Source organism: Guyanagaster necrorhizus (assembly GCF_019112545.1).
Source record: "Guyanagaster necrorhizus MCA 3950 unplaced genomic scaffold BT62scaffold_2, whole genome shotgun sequence".
Taxonomy (NCBI): domain Eukaryota; kingdom Fungi; phylum Basidiomycota; class Agaricomycetes; order Agaricales; family Physalacriaceae; genus Guyanagaster; species Guyanagaster necrorhizus.
The window spans coordinates 1,764,065-1,777,027 of NW_025064881.1; the positions used below are offsets into that span (position 1 = coordinate 1,764,065).

At 48.6% G+C, this 12,963-nt stretch overlaps 5 protein-coding genes across 5 annotated transcripts; 2 read left to right on the plus strand and 3 right to left on the minus strand.

Moving 5' to 3' along the window:
* Positions 1 to 106: 106 nt before the first annotated feature.
* Positions 107 to 1,544, minus strand: BT62DRAFT_282521 (ribonuclease H-like protein). The gene is made up of 6 exons (XM_043180357.1): positions 1,433 to 1,544; positions 1,077 to 1,382; positions 967 to 1,010; positions 830 to 911; positions 436 to 779; positions 107 to 381 (listed from the first exon to the last, which is right to left on the minus strand). The coding sequence occupies exons 2-6, from the start codon at positions 1,150 to 1,152 to the stop codon at positions 319 to 321; spliced, it is 609 nt and encodes a 202-aa protein (XP_043045612.1). The 5' UTR covers positions 1,153 to 1,382; positions 1,433 to 1,544; the 3' UTR covers positions 107 to 318.
* A 1,409-nt stretch (positions 1,545 to 2,953) lies between these two features.
* On the plus strand, positions 2,954 to 4,347 carry BT62DRAFT_990432 (uncharacterized protein; the record flags this gene model as incomplete). Its single annotated transcript, XM_043190226.1, has 2 exons — positions 2,954 to 3,656; positions 3,708 to 4,347. The coding sequence occupies exons 1-2, from the start codon at positions 3,022 to 3,024 to the stop codon at positions 4,345 to 4,347; spliced, it is 1,275 nt and encodes a 424-aa protein (XP_043045613.1). The 5' UTR covers positions 2,954 to 3,021.
* A 1,039-nt stretch (positions 4,348 to 5,386) lies between these two features.
* BT62DRAFT_977776 (peptidase S28) lies at positions 5,387 to 7,608 on the plus strand (the record flags this gene model as incomplete). Its single annotated transcript, XM_043189298.1, has 13 exons — positions 5,387 to 5,657; positions 5,710 to 5,754; positions 5,812 to 6,078; positions 6,132 to 6,159; positions 6,215 to 6,271; positions 6,337 to 6,521; positions 6,571 to 6,753; positions 6,818 to 6,839; positions 6,888 to 6,974; positions 7,033 to 7,057; positions 7,104 to 7,172; positions 7,232 to 7,358; positions 7,406 to 7,608. 13 exons carry the CDS (start codon positions 5,387 to 5,389, stop codon positions 7,606 to 7,608), a joined length of 1,569 nt encoding a protein of 522 aa, XP_043045614.1.
* Positions 7,609 to 7,835: 227 nt separating this feature from the next.
* BT62DRAFT_282957 (calcium-dependent phosphotriesterase) lies at positions 7,836 to 9,809 on the minus strand. The gene is made up of 8 exons (XM_043180358.1): positions 9,603 to 9,809; positions 9,078 to 9,547; positions 8,808 to 9,027; positions 8,701 to 8,754; positions 8,511 to 8,644; positions 8,371 to 8,452; positions 8,120 to 8,305; positions 7,836 to 8,066 (listed from the first exon to the last, which is right to left on the minus strand). The coding sequence occupies exons 1-7, from the start codon at positions 9,769 to 9,771 to the stop codon at positions 8,268 to 8,270; spliced, it is 1,167 nt and encodes a 388-aa protein (XP_043045615.1). The 5' UTR covers positions 9,772 to 9,809; the 3' UTR covers positions 7,836 to 8,066; positions 8,120 to 8,267.
* Positions 9,810 to 9,817: 8 nt separating this feature from the next.
* Positions 9,818 to 12,328, minus strand: BT62DRAFT_926334 (ras GEF). Its single transcript, XM_043185011.1, has 4 exons — positions 11,231 to 12,328; positions 10,851 to 11,179; positions 10,483 to 10,803; positions 9,818 to 10,431 (listed from the first exon to the last, which is right to left on the minus strand). The coding sequence occupies exons 1-4, from the start codon at positions 12,213 to 12,215 to the stop codon at positions 9,922 to 9,924; spliced, it is 2,145 nt and encodes a 714-aa protein (XP_043045616.1). The 5' UTR covers positions 12,216 to 12,328; the 3' UTR covers positions 9,818 to 9,921.
* Between the last annotated feature and the right edge of the window lie 635 nt (positions 12,329 to 12,963).

Here is a 12,963-nt window from a genome sequence, read left to right on the forward strand (position 1 = left end):
ATATATATATATATACTCCGCAAACATATACGTATACCTTAATAACCCTACCACTCTCGTTTCGCTTTTTTCCAGGTCATTCGCTGGTTCTTTCTCCCGTCGCATGTTTTCTGATTTATTATCTGTTTGTTTGCTTTGCTGTTCTACTTAACCTTAGTGGCATGCATTTGTACAACTGCGCAATGAGATCATCGTCGCATTACTAGGACCTGGGTGGTCTCTATATACATCGCGCTGCTAAAAAGTATACATGTGTGGGAGAGCCAAGAAATGAACGCAAGATATATGTTTGCAGAGTCAAAATCAACGCGAAACATATCAGAGGAGATCGAGCTCAATGTCGTCGTCGTCTAACAGCCCATCAGCATAGAAAGCTGTTTCCTGAATTGAAGAATGTTGATGCTCAGCTCTTTTCCAAACCCTAGAAGAACTCACTTCTTTAGACAACTGCGGGGCAGGAGTGGCAGGTTGTTCTGGCCGATGCTTCATTTTCTTCAACTCGGCGTTCATTTTGTTGGTCAAGATTTTCTCCAGAGTCTCCCAGTCACGTTCCGGAAGCTCTGGAAGTGTAGCACCAATATTTGCCTGACGGTCCGCTGCTTCATTCCCTTCGATACCTACGTGTCCCTGAACGTATTCAAGGTTTATCTTTCGTCCAAGCCGATCCGAACGTTCAAGAAGTCTCGCAAGGTACTTGATGAGGGATGCGTTCTCCACCGGAGTACCTTTGGCAGTCTTAAAATCGTTGACCGCCCACTTTTGCAGCCATTGCGTCACACCTAAAGAAATCCGATAACTGCACAAACGTCAAACAGTTGAAAACGCATACAGTTTATTGAATATCTAGAATCAGTTTTGATGCGGAGAGGGTTCGTCTCAGTCTGTGATTGTTCAAGTACCCGCACAATAGCCTACGAAAAATCACTTTGAATGACAATCTCTGATAGATGAGATAATGATACTGACGATAAGCTCTGCGCGGTTGTTGGTTTGTTTGCCTGGACAGCGTTCTGCCAAGTTCCTACGTCAGATCCGCTGTCAATCACCATTGCAGCATGGCAGATATGTATCCTCACCTTGGATCGTTGTGACCCCACCATACCCCGACTCCTGCCACGGCTCTAGTCTTGCCGTTGCCTTTGCATGCACCATCCGAGAAGATGGTGATTTCACCCTGAATGCTGGCAACAGGAGATGTCTCAGATGTTGATGGTACTGAATTTGATCTGCTTGTGGCAGTTGAGATGGTTTGCGCTGATGAATGAGCGGTGTCTGCTGATCCTCCTGATGTGCCAGTGATGAACTCTTGCGCCAGCTGTGCCGTCGGAAATTTCTTGTATTTAGCTCCGGGAAAGGCTTTGATTTGTTCTTCGCAGTCGTCCCTGGAGTCATCTCAGTTCAATTTTGGACCGAGCTGGGTCACGGAACGTACCAGGTGGAGTAAACGCCAGGACTACGTCCAACTCTTACGGCGTAGAATGCTGGGCCTTTAGCCATTGATGCAGGGGTTATTGAAACGGAGAACGAAGGGCTGCTGCGTGAGAGAGGACGAGAACAAGTCGGAGGCGGCTGCAAGTCAGTGGAACAGTCAGACGCGTATACCGTGGCCGCGAATATTGAACCGCGCAGCACGTGATGTGAATCTTGAAAATAGAATCTCGCGCTTCCGTCAAACTGCTGATTGCCTGCCCGTCGATGAAACGCAAGGGGAACGCAAGTGACTCCGCTTTGTTCTACTTTTTCAGCTTTGGGGCCCCCCTCTGGCCATTGAGATTGGACATTGTCCTCTGTTCTGGTCGCATCTGTCACTCAAGGCAATAATATCGGCTGTAAGGCGCCTTTCTTTCCTGGTCGTCTGCAGAGCTTCCCCAGGAATATCCTGGCCCTTATTCTATCTCAAGCGGTGATCGAAGCAGATGTAGAAGGATTCGTACGCTTTCGAACGCAGCCCTGATTTCTCGGTCAACGCTTCTCATTTTGACGACAAGAACAGCCGTTTCCTTTGTTCCCAACTTGGAATACAACGACCTGGTTACGCAACACTCTGGCCAAGCATGGAGTTGCCCTGAGCTATATGACATTAACCTTGCTGCACTTGCCATTCGCAGACAAGGACACTTCCTAATATGGGCTTTACCTTGTCTTTCCTCTATAGGTCCAGAATTTCATGGAGTATCCTTTCCATGGCTATATAACAGAGCTCGAGCGCTTTGGTTTCTCCAACAACAGCAGTCAGTCGATTGGCAGGGATCTGACTCACCCTCATCACCACTTCTTCTGAACATTTCTCGCCAAGTTCTTTCGTTGACCATTAAAGTTCCCAAGCACGTCGTTATCTCATACCTGACGACCTTTCTATTCTTCCTATCCTTTACGGTCTCAATCTCCCACACGCATTGCACTATTCTTGCCTCTGCCCACGCCGCGCGCTTTACTCTGACACTTTAATAGCGACAGCACATTCAATGATGTCCTTCTCTTCATCTCCTTCGTCGTCTTCGTTCTTCCCTACCGGTTCAACGTCCCCAAACGCATTCTCATCCTTCTACCAGTCTCCGCGAGACGCACATGCCATGTATGCCTCCCTTTCTGGTAAAGGGCCCAAAGGCCAGACAAGAGGAGCGTCACAAAACCGGACTCATGGGGTCCAAAGTGGGTTGAAGAAGTTGGTGTGCTGCAGGAAGTGATTGGCGGAGAAATGAAGAAGCCGCGATGCCATTGGAACATATGGATTGTAGAAGCCCTTGGTTTGGGTGCATTGTGAAGTAGCGCTTGAGGCTTGCGAGGTTGCCGGCTGCAGGATAGGAAGACGCCATGATCATCACATATATGTAGCTGCTAGTATTTTCATTCGACCTTCATCGTAGCATATTTTTTGATTGTATTTTTAACTAACTAATGCTTGGGTTTGCAAATCGAAAAAGGATCCGGACCGGGACACCCGACGGGTCTTTGTTGTGGTCAACAAAGTATAAATGATCCTTTTTAGCGCTGGCCACAACGTCGTGCACGACATCTCTAATGATGCCTCAGCAATCTCGCTCAGCAATAATGTCCTCGAATTCACACATCGATACGGCATACTCTCTTTCTCTGCTTTCGGAGTATAACCACACTCTCGATTCTCTACCACTTGACCTCTCACGCAATTTTGCGGACCTTCGGGAACTCGATGCGGTTCTGTCCACTGCCATGGCGTCTATAACGGCGAAAATACACACTCTTACGCAGATGATAGAAGAGGGCAAAGGACCCAAAGAAGAGCGCCTTTGGCTGTTGTCCGAGATCGCAGAGGAGGCGAGAACCCTCAAACCGGGGGGTGAGGATAAGATTCGTGTCGCTTGCCTGGCTGCAGATAATCTCAAGTCTCATGTGAGCCATCTCCGTACTCTGGCAGAGCACATCCCCGGCTTCGATGCTTCCATTCTTAATCGACAAACCACGTACCCACATGTGGCGAGCAAGACCTTTATGCCGGTTACGATGATGGAGGGTGGAAGAAGACGGCGAGGCAATTACGGCTCTCTTTTGACGAGCGCAACGGACCCCAGTCCTGTCAAACGAAAACGAGCCCGGGGGGATGATGATGGGACTCCGAGAAAAGAGCGAGTGGTAGACGGACCAAGCAGGCCGCGCAATGGTGGGCGAGGACGCAGGTACGCCAAAAAATAATTGCACAAACATATGGTTTTCATTACTTTGTACAGAAATGAACGTGCCGGCTCTCCAGCTGACTCAGTCCTTTCTGTCACTTCACATATGCCGCCCCAACCGCCCCAGGCGTCTTCGCGTGGAGGTTCGACACATGGACGAACGAACGGTACAGGCCATACTCACGGTGGCAACAGGAGGTCGCGTACTGCGGCAAACAGTAACAGTCGCCGTACTGGCTCGCCTCAGAACGAGCATTACCCTAATGGCACCTATGATCACGGTTTACCCAACCACGGATCGCGTCGAGAAGCATTCAACGTCCCGCCCTCAGCATCACATCCATCCCTTCCCCTTCCGTATCATTCCAATGGCAATACCCATCCCTTCGAGCTTCATATCCCGAACGGTGCCCTCGGAGGTGTGGTCACGGGCCCAGGCGGCGAATGGCCTATGCCCAGACAGCTAGAGGGTCCCGGAGTGCCCATAGCAAGGAATCCCGCGGCTTACTCCGACGCCGGTATGCCGATGAATGTTGGCTCCGGTGCAGAGGACGAGGGTACTGTCGAACAGGACGGCGAAGCGGATGGAGACAATCGCAGGTATTGTTTCTGTGACGGGTACAGCTATGGCGACATGATAGCATGCGATGACTCGAATTGTGAAAGGGAATGGGTAAATGTTTGTTATCCCTAATGAAGCAAAGGCTAATACTTTTTTTTCTTTTGTTTTTCCAAGTTCCATTTGACCTGCATTGGTCTAGAAGTGCCTCCCGAAGGAAAATGGTATTGCGATAATTGCTCAAGTAAGAAGCCGGCAAAGCGTCCGGGCCGCGGAGGTAAGCGGCGTGGTGGACATCGTGCAGGCGCTGGTCGAGGGACTACATAAGGGCAATCATATAGGGCAATCAACTACAATATACGATTGAGTCGGACATATAATGACGTTGTTTGTTTGTCTTCACCCCTAAGTATAAACTGTCGGACAAAAAACCCGTTTTTCCAAATTCGAATTGATGGTCAATCAAGGCAATTATCTCAACGATTGCTGGATCATTCATACGCCTGCCAGCCTCCTGACTGTCCACTCTCAACTTGCATGCTGCTGAAGAAAATGACTTGATTTGCCATGCTGTTTCTTCGGTCCGACTCCGATTTCGACTTCGAATTTTCTCAGGAATCTGATCCTTGAAAATTTTCGTTCTGGACCAGCTGGGACTTGGTACTTGCTCTGCCAGCTCAAGTGATCTGGCCTTCCGTTCTGGTTTAGTTGCATACACAGCCATACGAGCCATGTGAAGCCCATAATTGCCCACCGTTTGCGAAGCCCCGATCTTCGATGCATTATTGTTTCCAAGGACGTTGTTGAACGGTTACTGCTTACATCAAGAACGTCTAGTTCAATTGAACCCGTCTCCTCTGTTCCGCTGATTTCGAAAATCGCGGCTTGAAGCACATTCAATTGCTGGACGTGTGCGGCGGCGCAGCGCACCATTATGACCGATTCTCTCTGACCCGGGGATGATGGAAGCACACCACCCGGAAACTACGTCCACATCAGTTATAGGTTCCATCACGATCTTTCTGACTTGACCAAAGGAACCCTGAGCTTCCTCAGACTGGTTTGCTTGGTTCTACAGCCCCTTGACCATACGACGCCGCCAACGCTTGACAAGTATTTAAAGCTCGAGTAATGCGACTGGTATCTCGACCTCAGCAGTTTCCAATTCTCTGCGATGCGTTGGATCCCACTCGTCCTCGCTCAGTTATCATGCCTACCAGGACTCATATCTGCTATGCTCAAGGATGGCCGTCCTCACGCGAATATAATGCCCATGCCCGTATTTCCTCCTGTTGAAGCCTTATACCTTGCTTCGCCCGCAGAGGCGAATGCTACTGTTGCCTATGACACCGTGTACTACTTCGACCAGTTGATTGACCATAATAACGCGTCTCTTGGGACGTTTCAGCAACGTTATTGGCACACCGCCGAGTATTATGAATCTGGTTCGTGTGGCGTGTTTTTCTCCGCGCCGATCTGCTGACCCGCACCCTTTAGGCGGCCCGATCATTCTCCTTACTCCCGGGGAAAACAACGCTGAGAGTGCGCTTTTTTAATTTCTAGGATGCTTCTGTAATTAACGGTTATCACATCTGTCAGCATACTACCCATTTCTTACCAATATCTCAATCTTTGGCCAGATCGCACAACAACAACATGGTGCGGTGGTCATCCTGGAACACCGCTTCTACGGTGCAAGCAACCCGTACCCAGACCTCTCATCGGAGAGCCTTAGAGTGCTTACAATTTCTCAAGCCATTAGCGATTTCGTCTATTTTGCTGAGAATGTTAATTTGCCAATGACAAACGGAGATCAACTAGGTCCTAACAAAGCACCTTGGATCTTGGCTGGAGGAAGCTACTCCGGTCGGTATCTTTTTCCGCTTCTGATTGAAGACGACAGATCTGATCCAGGACAGGTGCCTTGGTGAGCTGGACTATGGTAAAGTGAATAAACCGGCTTGGTTTCGTAGAAAATTTTTCGCTAATACTTCACCGATAGCAACCCTGGGATGTTTTATGCCGGCTATGCATCATCTGCAGTAGTAGAGGCAATAACGTAGGATCCATCTTTTTACGTCCCGCCGTTCCGCCTAATGCTCGTTGAATGGTCGGCTTTTACAGGGATTTTTGGCAATACTACGAGCCAATCCGACAGTACATGCCAGCCAATTGTTCCGCCGATGTGGCTGCCGTGATTGCCTATGTGGATGAAATTTTCACTGGCGATAATACTACGGCCATTGACTCCGTCAAGGAGACTTTTGGCATGAGCGATCTTACTCATCTTGATGATGCTGCGGGTGCCCGTACGTTTCTGTCCGGTATACGCGTGCTCACAGACTAATTCGGCGTTAGTACGAAATAATCTCTGGGATTGGCAGTCTCTTCAGCCTACTTCAGGGCCAGATGCGCAATTTTACATGTTCTGTGATGCCCTAGAAGTCAAAGATGGTATCAGCGCCCCTGCGGAAGGCTGGGGCCTTGAAAACGCCCTGGCCTCCTGGGGTGCTTATTTTAAGGGCGAGTACCTCGAGTATCGTAAGTGCTCAACTCTAGTCCGTGTTGTTTCATTTATTGATGTATTGGTATCCCTTCTTTTCAGTATGCGGCAACCTTAGCGTTGTGTGAGTGACTGATGGTATTGTACTTTCTGGCACTGACATCCTTGACAGAGTGTGTTTGGGCACCTACGATGGGACCTTGGATTACTACACCAATATCGAAGTGGGCAATTCTTACCGCTCTTGGATGTGGACCGTGTAGGTTTTCCTGGCGCCACTATGGCAATGATTGCATCTTTATCTAATGATTACGTAGATGCAATGAAGTCGGCTGGTACCAGGTAAGAGCGCTTTGTTCTACTTTTCCTCGACTGACACCCTGTTCAGGGCGGTCCCCCAGAAGGCTACCCCTCGATTGTCTCCAGACTTGTTAATACCGATACTTTGTATACCCAGGTCAGTTATTTGATCACTCTCTAATGTCTCTGGTTTTCATGTTCTGTGATCAATTACAGCGTCAATGTGTTCTCATGTTTCCCGACGCGTTTTCGGAACCACCTGAACCTTCTGTCGCTAATGTCAACTCACGATACACTGGTTGGGCCGTACAGGCTGATCGATTATTCTTTGCGAACGCGAACCGTAAGATGTTTTCCCTTAGCCATGACATTGTTTCTCATGCATTCCAGGTGACCCATGGAAGGATGCCACTATGTCCGCTGATGGTTTGGGCCTCATAGGAACGCTATTGCAGCCCATCTTCGTGGGTGATGGTTTTCATTGCTCGGACCTGAAGGTCGCGAACGCAGAGGCAGACTTCTCTGTTGCTGAAGTCCAGACTCAAGCTCTGCTATCTATGAGCTCCTGGCTCGGAGACTGGCAACAAACATAAATGTTAATGATATGTAGTTCAATAAATACGGATTGGTTATGAATAAAATGTCAATTTACTCTTTTTTTAAACTGCGCCCATCCGTGAAGCCTGAAGGACGTTCAAAATGCTAGGTGCTTCCGACAGTTGAATGAACATTGATGTAGATCGACCTGCGTTTCAGCCGCCACCAACCCCATTGCTGCTAGCCCCACTACATCAAACTGTTCAATTTTCCTGGACTATGGCAATGCCCATGGAGATAAATCGATCTGCCTTCATATGGAGATGACTCGCTACCGCCCTAGCACATGAACCTATAGCAATGCGAATGATGCAATCCGTTCAAAATCCTTCAGAGTAAGTGCTTCAGTCCTTATTACCGGGTTGAGGTCAGGTCCAACAATAGACATCTATAATTACCGCTCTTCTTGTTTTTGACGCCATTGACTCGGAGATCTTTGTTTCAGGAAAACGACCTAATGTGAAAAATGAACCGTCCTGGGAACGGTTCGGTGTGTTCAAGAGATACCTTCTTCTTCTCCTTCCTTCTCCTTCCCATGAGTGGCGATGTTAGTCATGAGAAATGATTTATTCGTGTTCGAAGGTCATGCCCCTGTGGTTCCTCTTTACAATACGGCAGACTGATTAGCAATGCTCTTGTTCTCCCAAAGGCTTTCTCAGATCTCACGTACGGTAAGCCCAGGAGAACCCAGGCCTGCGACGATCGCGCATTAGATAGAACCGGTGAAATTTTCAATACAATGAACTTTAAAAACTTACCATGAAGGAACAGTCGACCGCGTCGAGAGTCGTAGGCTGCCGTACTAATGAAAGAAGTCAGGCTTCCATCGTCTTCCAGGACCTAAATCAGAAATGAAGAATGAGCGCTGAACAGGATCGCACCCAATTTTTTTTCGCACCTTTTCTCCCTTGTATTTCTCACCGAAGAACGAAGACGGCCCAGTGTTTATAGAGAACTTGTAAACCGAGATAGGACACGGGGTCGTGAATAGATTCATCATCGCCTTGAATGCATCCTGCGCTCTCGGAATACCTGAACCCATACGCCTAAGACGGAGGCCAACCTTTCACATTCGAAAGAAAACTGACCAGCCGCCCACACCGTTCCAGTCTCATCCATAGATAAATTATCAATGATGGTTTCTAACTCATTTGGTTTGCAACTGTGGATCGAATTGACAAAACGAGAGCCTCACCAGAGGGAATCACATCTGTTAGAACAAGTGTATTGTCTTCCTGCCTCTCCAACACGCGTATTCCACTCGAGAGGGTGCTGGAGACATAAATAGTTCCATTGTCAGCCTGGACGACACCGTTGTTATTGAGCATTCCGGATATTGATGTCTTGCAACCTTCTTCGACGTGACAGTAGCCAACAGATGAAGACGGCCTCAAGAACTCGTGTAAATCCCGTGTCTAAACCTTTGTTGAATACAGAAAACGGCAAAGAAATATTCTAAACTCACAAGACCAGTCTTTGGCCCGCCTCGATCATTGGTGAAGAAAAAGCTCTTGCCATCCGCGGAACCAATAACATCGTTGGGGGAATAGATAACGGGATGTTCAACAGTTCGCAGGTGTGTCAAGGTTTTGCTTCCAACGGATGTTTTGAATATCTCAATCGATGAGTCGTAGCCCACTCGCGCAGGGTCTTGACCTCCCAGAGGCAGACGGTGATGCACGAGAAATACAAAGAGTTCTTGAGGAATAGCGGATGATGGTACGACGTCCATCCCGTGAAATACGACAGTGCGAGACATGTCAAAGTTTTCTAGTGATAGACGAGTAACATGTTCGTCAGGGCTATACGTCGCAAAGTAGCTGGTTTCAGAGTCTGGCACGGTAGCTTCTTTCGACGGATGCAATGCATGGAATCGCTGTTTTAGTGTCGAGCAGGCCATGTATACATGTCCAGTTGTATGGTGCAACACTATTTCTATAAAGGAGAACTCAGTTAATGACTACAGAGGAAACGAAACAATAATATTCACTTTCACATCCTTCTACCTCAGCAATGGTTTTGCATCGACCCTTATGCTCGTATGGTTCAACAGTTCGACCGACGCCAAATGTTGTCAGTGTGGGACTCAGATAGAATTGATAGAACACAGCGAAAATGAGAGAAAAAATCACAGTTGTCGTAGCCAGAAGACCTGCCATGTTTTAGTCGTGGCAGCAGAAAAGTAGGATTGATCATGACGCTCAGGGTCCATGATTAGGGGCCATGGCAGCCCTGCAAAGTTGAATATTAACTACCCCCTCCACTATGTACGCATGCATAAATTCAAAGTAAAAACACAAGGACGAAACCTAAAATCCGGCAGCTTCTAATCCCCTACGAATATCTGCATGTGCCAACTCTGAGTGCTGTACCTCTTGACTTTTTGTCCAAGCCAAACTCGAATCCTTCGTACCATTTGTCCGTAGATGCAAAGAAACAAAGCCACGGATAGATACACTCTCTCCGATATTATACGGTTTCGACTGATGTCGTAGCATCTGCGTAATTGTCTCATACCACCGTTGCCGCTTGATAAACACAATTTGGCCATCGTCGTCAATGTCCTCAAATTGATCCTTGATGTGGGCGATGTCAGTAAGGTACATCCCAACAAAAGGCACGCAAGGACCCTCGGCATTACTCTGAAGATTTCGAAACGCCGCGAAGCCTCCAGACGGTTCGCTGTATTTCAACAACGCGTCGAGATTCGCCTTTCGCCCCACATGGGCCCATGTGAGATGTAACCGTGTGATGACGACGCTGTTAAGCGCTGTGATAAGCGCGCTCATAGATGCAAAGTTGTTCATATTTCGGCATTTCTAGGGACTACGGTCAGAAAGTTTTTGCTACGAGTAGCAATGAAGTCATACCTCGGAGACTTTGATCCAGAAATCAATAGTATCCGCCCGTTTTCCTAGGGCATCGTTGTTCAGAACACTAAAGGTTACCCAGGTCGCCAGTTTGTCATGGGTGGCGCAGAAGTTGTTGAGATTGGGGGCTAACTGAGGCGATTTTGCATATAGCAAGCAATCTTGAGGAGTGACTTTGCTATAAAGAGTGTACTCAAATAGCGATAACTGTTCGGCCAAATCTGTGGGGTCAAGGCGGAGAAGGTCGCCTTTGTGATCGCGAGATTTTCTTCTCCGACGAGGAGATAATACGGGCGTTTCCACGCAGGGACTGGCAAATGTCTGGAGGATCTGAGCGCCGTGAAAGAGTCCGATTTTGATATACTCACCAGCCGCTCAATGGATTTAACAATCAATTTAGCCGTCACGGCAAGGGGAGGAATTACGTCGTTGAGGAAATTAGTGAGGCGCTGGGCTATGTGGGGCTCCTCCTCGAGTAGCCGATGATCTTCGAGCCACATAGTAAAGATAGTCAGCACTATACGTTGTGTAGGCAGAGAGCATTTCTCTTTCCATTCTTCGTATTCTGAATCCGTTATCCTGCTAGGGTACTCCATAGCATAAACACCCACAAGTGCGGCGAACAGCTGATCGGCAGTCATAAACGTCCGGAACGTCATCAGAAACGCATTTCGAAACGATGTTTCCCGTGCGGCCTCTGTAGAGACGGTGAGAATTAGAGTGCATATGCAAGATAGCAAAATCTTACTGATAACATCTTTCGAGGTTTCCGCCGTGAGCTTCTCCAGCAAAGCCTCTGTCGTCCCGGATCGGACCTGTCCGTCGCTGTCAAACCTTAGCTGATCTGAGTGCCGCGATTTCATATACCATGGGGAATTGGCCTGAGCTTGGACAATGCTGATGAACGAGACCGCTTCCTCGCTTCCCGTAAGCTGCTTAATCTTTTCCAAGCGTCGCCTGTCAGAGGCAGACGGAGATTCAGCGTCCGACTCGTGGTCCGAATAATATGGCCGTGGGGTATTTCGGAGAGGTGAGAGAGGCGCGTGGGTGCCAGCGAGCCTGCCCCTTGACGAGATGTCATACATGCAGAAGGGGTTCTTCAGCATGCACTTCATGGGCACGGCTATCGAAGGAGGATGAGGTACTGGTGTCTTTGGAGAGGGCGGGTGGTACGGTCTCTGGTGAGTCTCGGGCAAAGATCGCTGTGACCGAACAGACACATGTCTTTCTGTGTCTGTAAGCAAAGAGCGCTGAGGCTCGAGGTCGCAGGATAGCCGTGAAATAGGTGCAGAGTTGTAGAGCTGCTCAGCGTCATATTCAAAGACGCGAAGTTCTTCTCGGATATTGCGCAGTCTCTCCGTCATTTCCATCGAAAGCGGGCGCACAAAGGCTTGCGGTATCCAGCCGACGACAGAGGCTCCACGTCGCATCGCTGCCCACCATCCAGTTGCCTCCTGCGTGATGATGTCGAGCATTTCGTTCTTGCTGAAGGACAGGTGGCTGGGATCGTCCGACTGGAAATCATACATGCACAACACCGTGCATATTATGCCCTCCTCGGGCATGGAAGACAGCGGAGAGCTCTCCATGGTCCCTGAGCTGGTCGTTGCAGAATCTGACGATGACGTATTTGAATCCGATGATGAAGCACGAAAATGGTGGTAAGGCGATGGATCTATGGACAGATGAAGAGACTGGCGGACTTTGGTGGTGTGGGAGAGGGTCGTGCTCATCGTGGGAGCAAGGCGAGCAGAACGGCGAGGGCGTCGAGGTCAGAAGATGCAGAGGACCGAAAGCAGTACTAACAGGACGGTCACTTCATCCATGGACTGCCAGATCCATAAGCGGCAACAATCAACCATCACGATCAGATCACCTGCTTTCTACCTCCGCCTATACTTTTAATGACAGTGAATATATTGCGACACGGGGTCATTCTCTCAACACTACTGAATATACTTCTTGCAATTTCCTCACAGGAGCTTTCTCAACTCAATTATCTGATCCTTGCCGTCAGTTACACATACATGAGGCTGTCCAATTGATGGTCGAGTACAGCAGATATGAAGCATTTGTTTCCTCTTGTTGTTGATTACGGGGACCGTGGGCACGAAAGACCTGGCGCTTAAATCACTGTCAGATAGTGCCAAATTTTGTAGATCATCAAGCATCCTCCTGCTTTGGACTATCGATGGCCCAGATGGCTGATGTAGAGCATCACCAATGCCAGGTAATGTCGTGTTGTCAATGCTGTGGACTTTGCTCTGTGGCACCTAATTTCTTCGTGACGGAATGGTGGACTTTATTTTATGGGAGGATGAGGTTTCTTGTGCGAGTATTCTTATTATTGTTTTATCCTTCTTTGCGTAGTCTAAGAACCTCAAAGAACTTCCTTCTTTCCACAGGACTCGGAGGAGACTTTTCACCCCACGGCGTCACCGTCGCCACGTCGTCCTCACAGAAATCATCCTCCCTCTTCTC

What these genes read in the sequence shown, in the direction of transcription:
- BT62DRAFT_282521 (XM_043180357.1), bottom strand. Translation starts at nt 1,152, where the DNA reads ATGGTGCATGCAAAGGCAACGGCAAGACTAGAGCCGTGGCAGGAGTCG. An exon ending in TGGGGTCACAACGATCCAAG is followed by an intron (nt 1,011 to 1,076) that starts GTGAGGATACAT and finishes GGAACTTGGCAG; the next exon opens with AACGCTGTCCAGGCAAACAA. An exon ending in ACAACCGCGCAGAGCTTATC is followed by an intron (nt 912 to 966) that starts GTCAGTATCATT and finishes GATTTTTCGTAG; the next exon opens with GCTATTGTGCGGGTACTTGA.
- BT62DRAFT_282957 (XM_043180358.1), bottom strand. Translation starts at nt 9,771, where the DNA reads ATGGCAGGTCTTCTGGCTACGACAACTGTGATTTTTTCTCTCATTTTC. An exon ending in TGAGGTAGAAGGATGTGAAA is followed by an intron (nt 9,548 to 9,602) that starts GTGAATATTATT and finishes TCTCCTTTATAG; the next exon opens with AAATAGTGTTGCACCATACA. An exon ending in AACAGATGTGATTCCCTCTG is followed by an intron (nt 8,755 to 8,807) that starts GTGAGGCTCTCG and finishes CAAATGAGTTAG; the next exon opens with AAACCATCATTGATAATTTA.
- BT62DRAFT_926334 (XM_043185011.1), bottom strand. Translation starts at nt 12,215, where the DNA reads ATGAGCACGACCCTCTCCCACACCACCAAAGTCCGCCAGTCTCTTCAT. An exon ending in TTAAATCCATTGAGCGGCTG is followed by an intron (nt 10,804 to 10,850) that starts GTGAGTATATCA and finishes CAGATCCTCCAG; the next exon opens with ACATTTGCCAGTCCCTGCGT. An exon ending in TCTGGATCAAAGTCTCCGAG is followed by an intron (nt 10,432 to 10,482) that starts GTATGACTTCAT and finishes CGTAGTCCCTAG; the next exon opens with AAATGCCGAAATATGAACAA.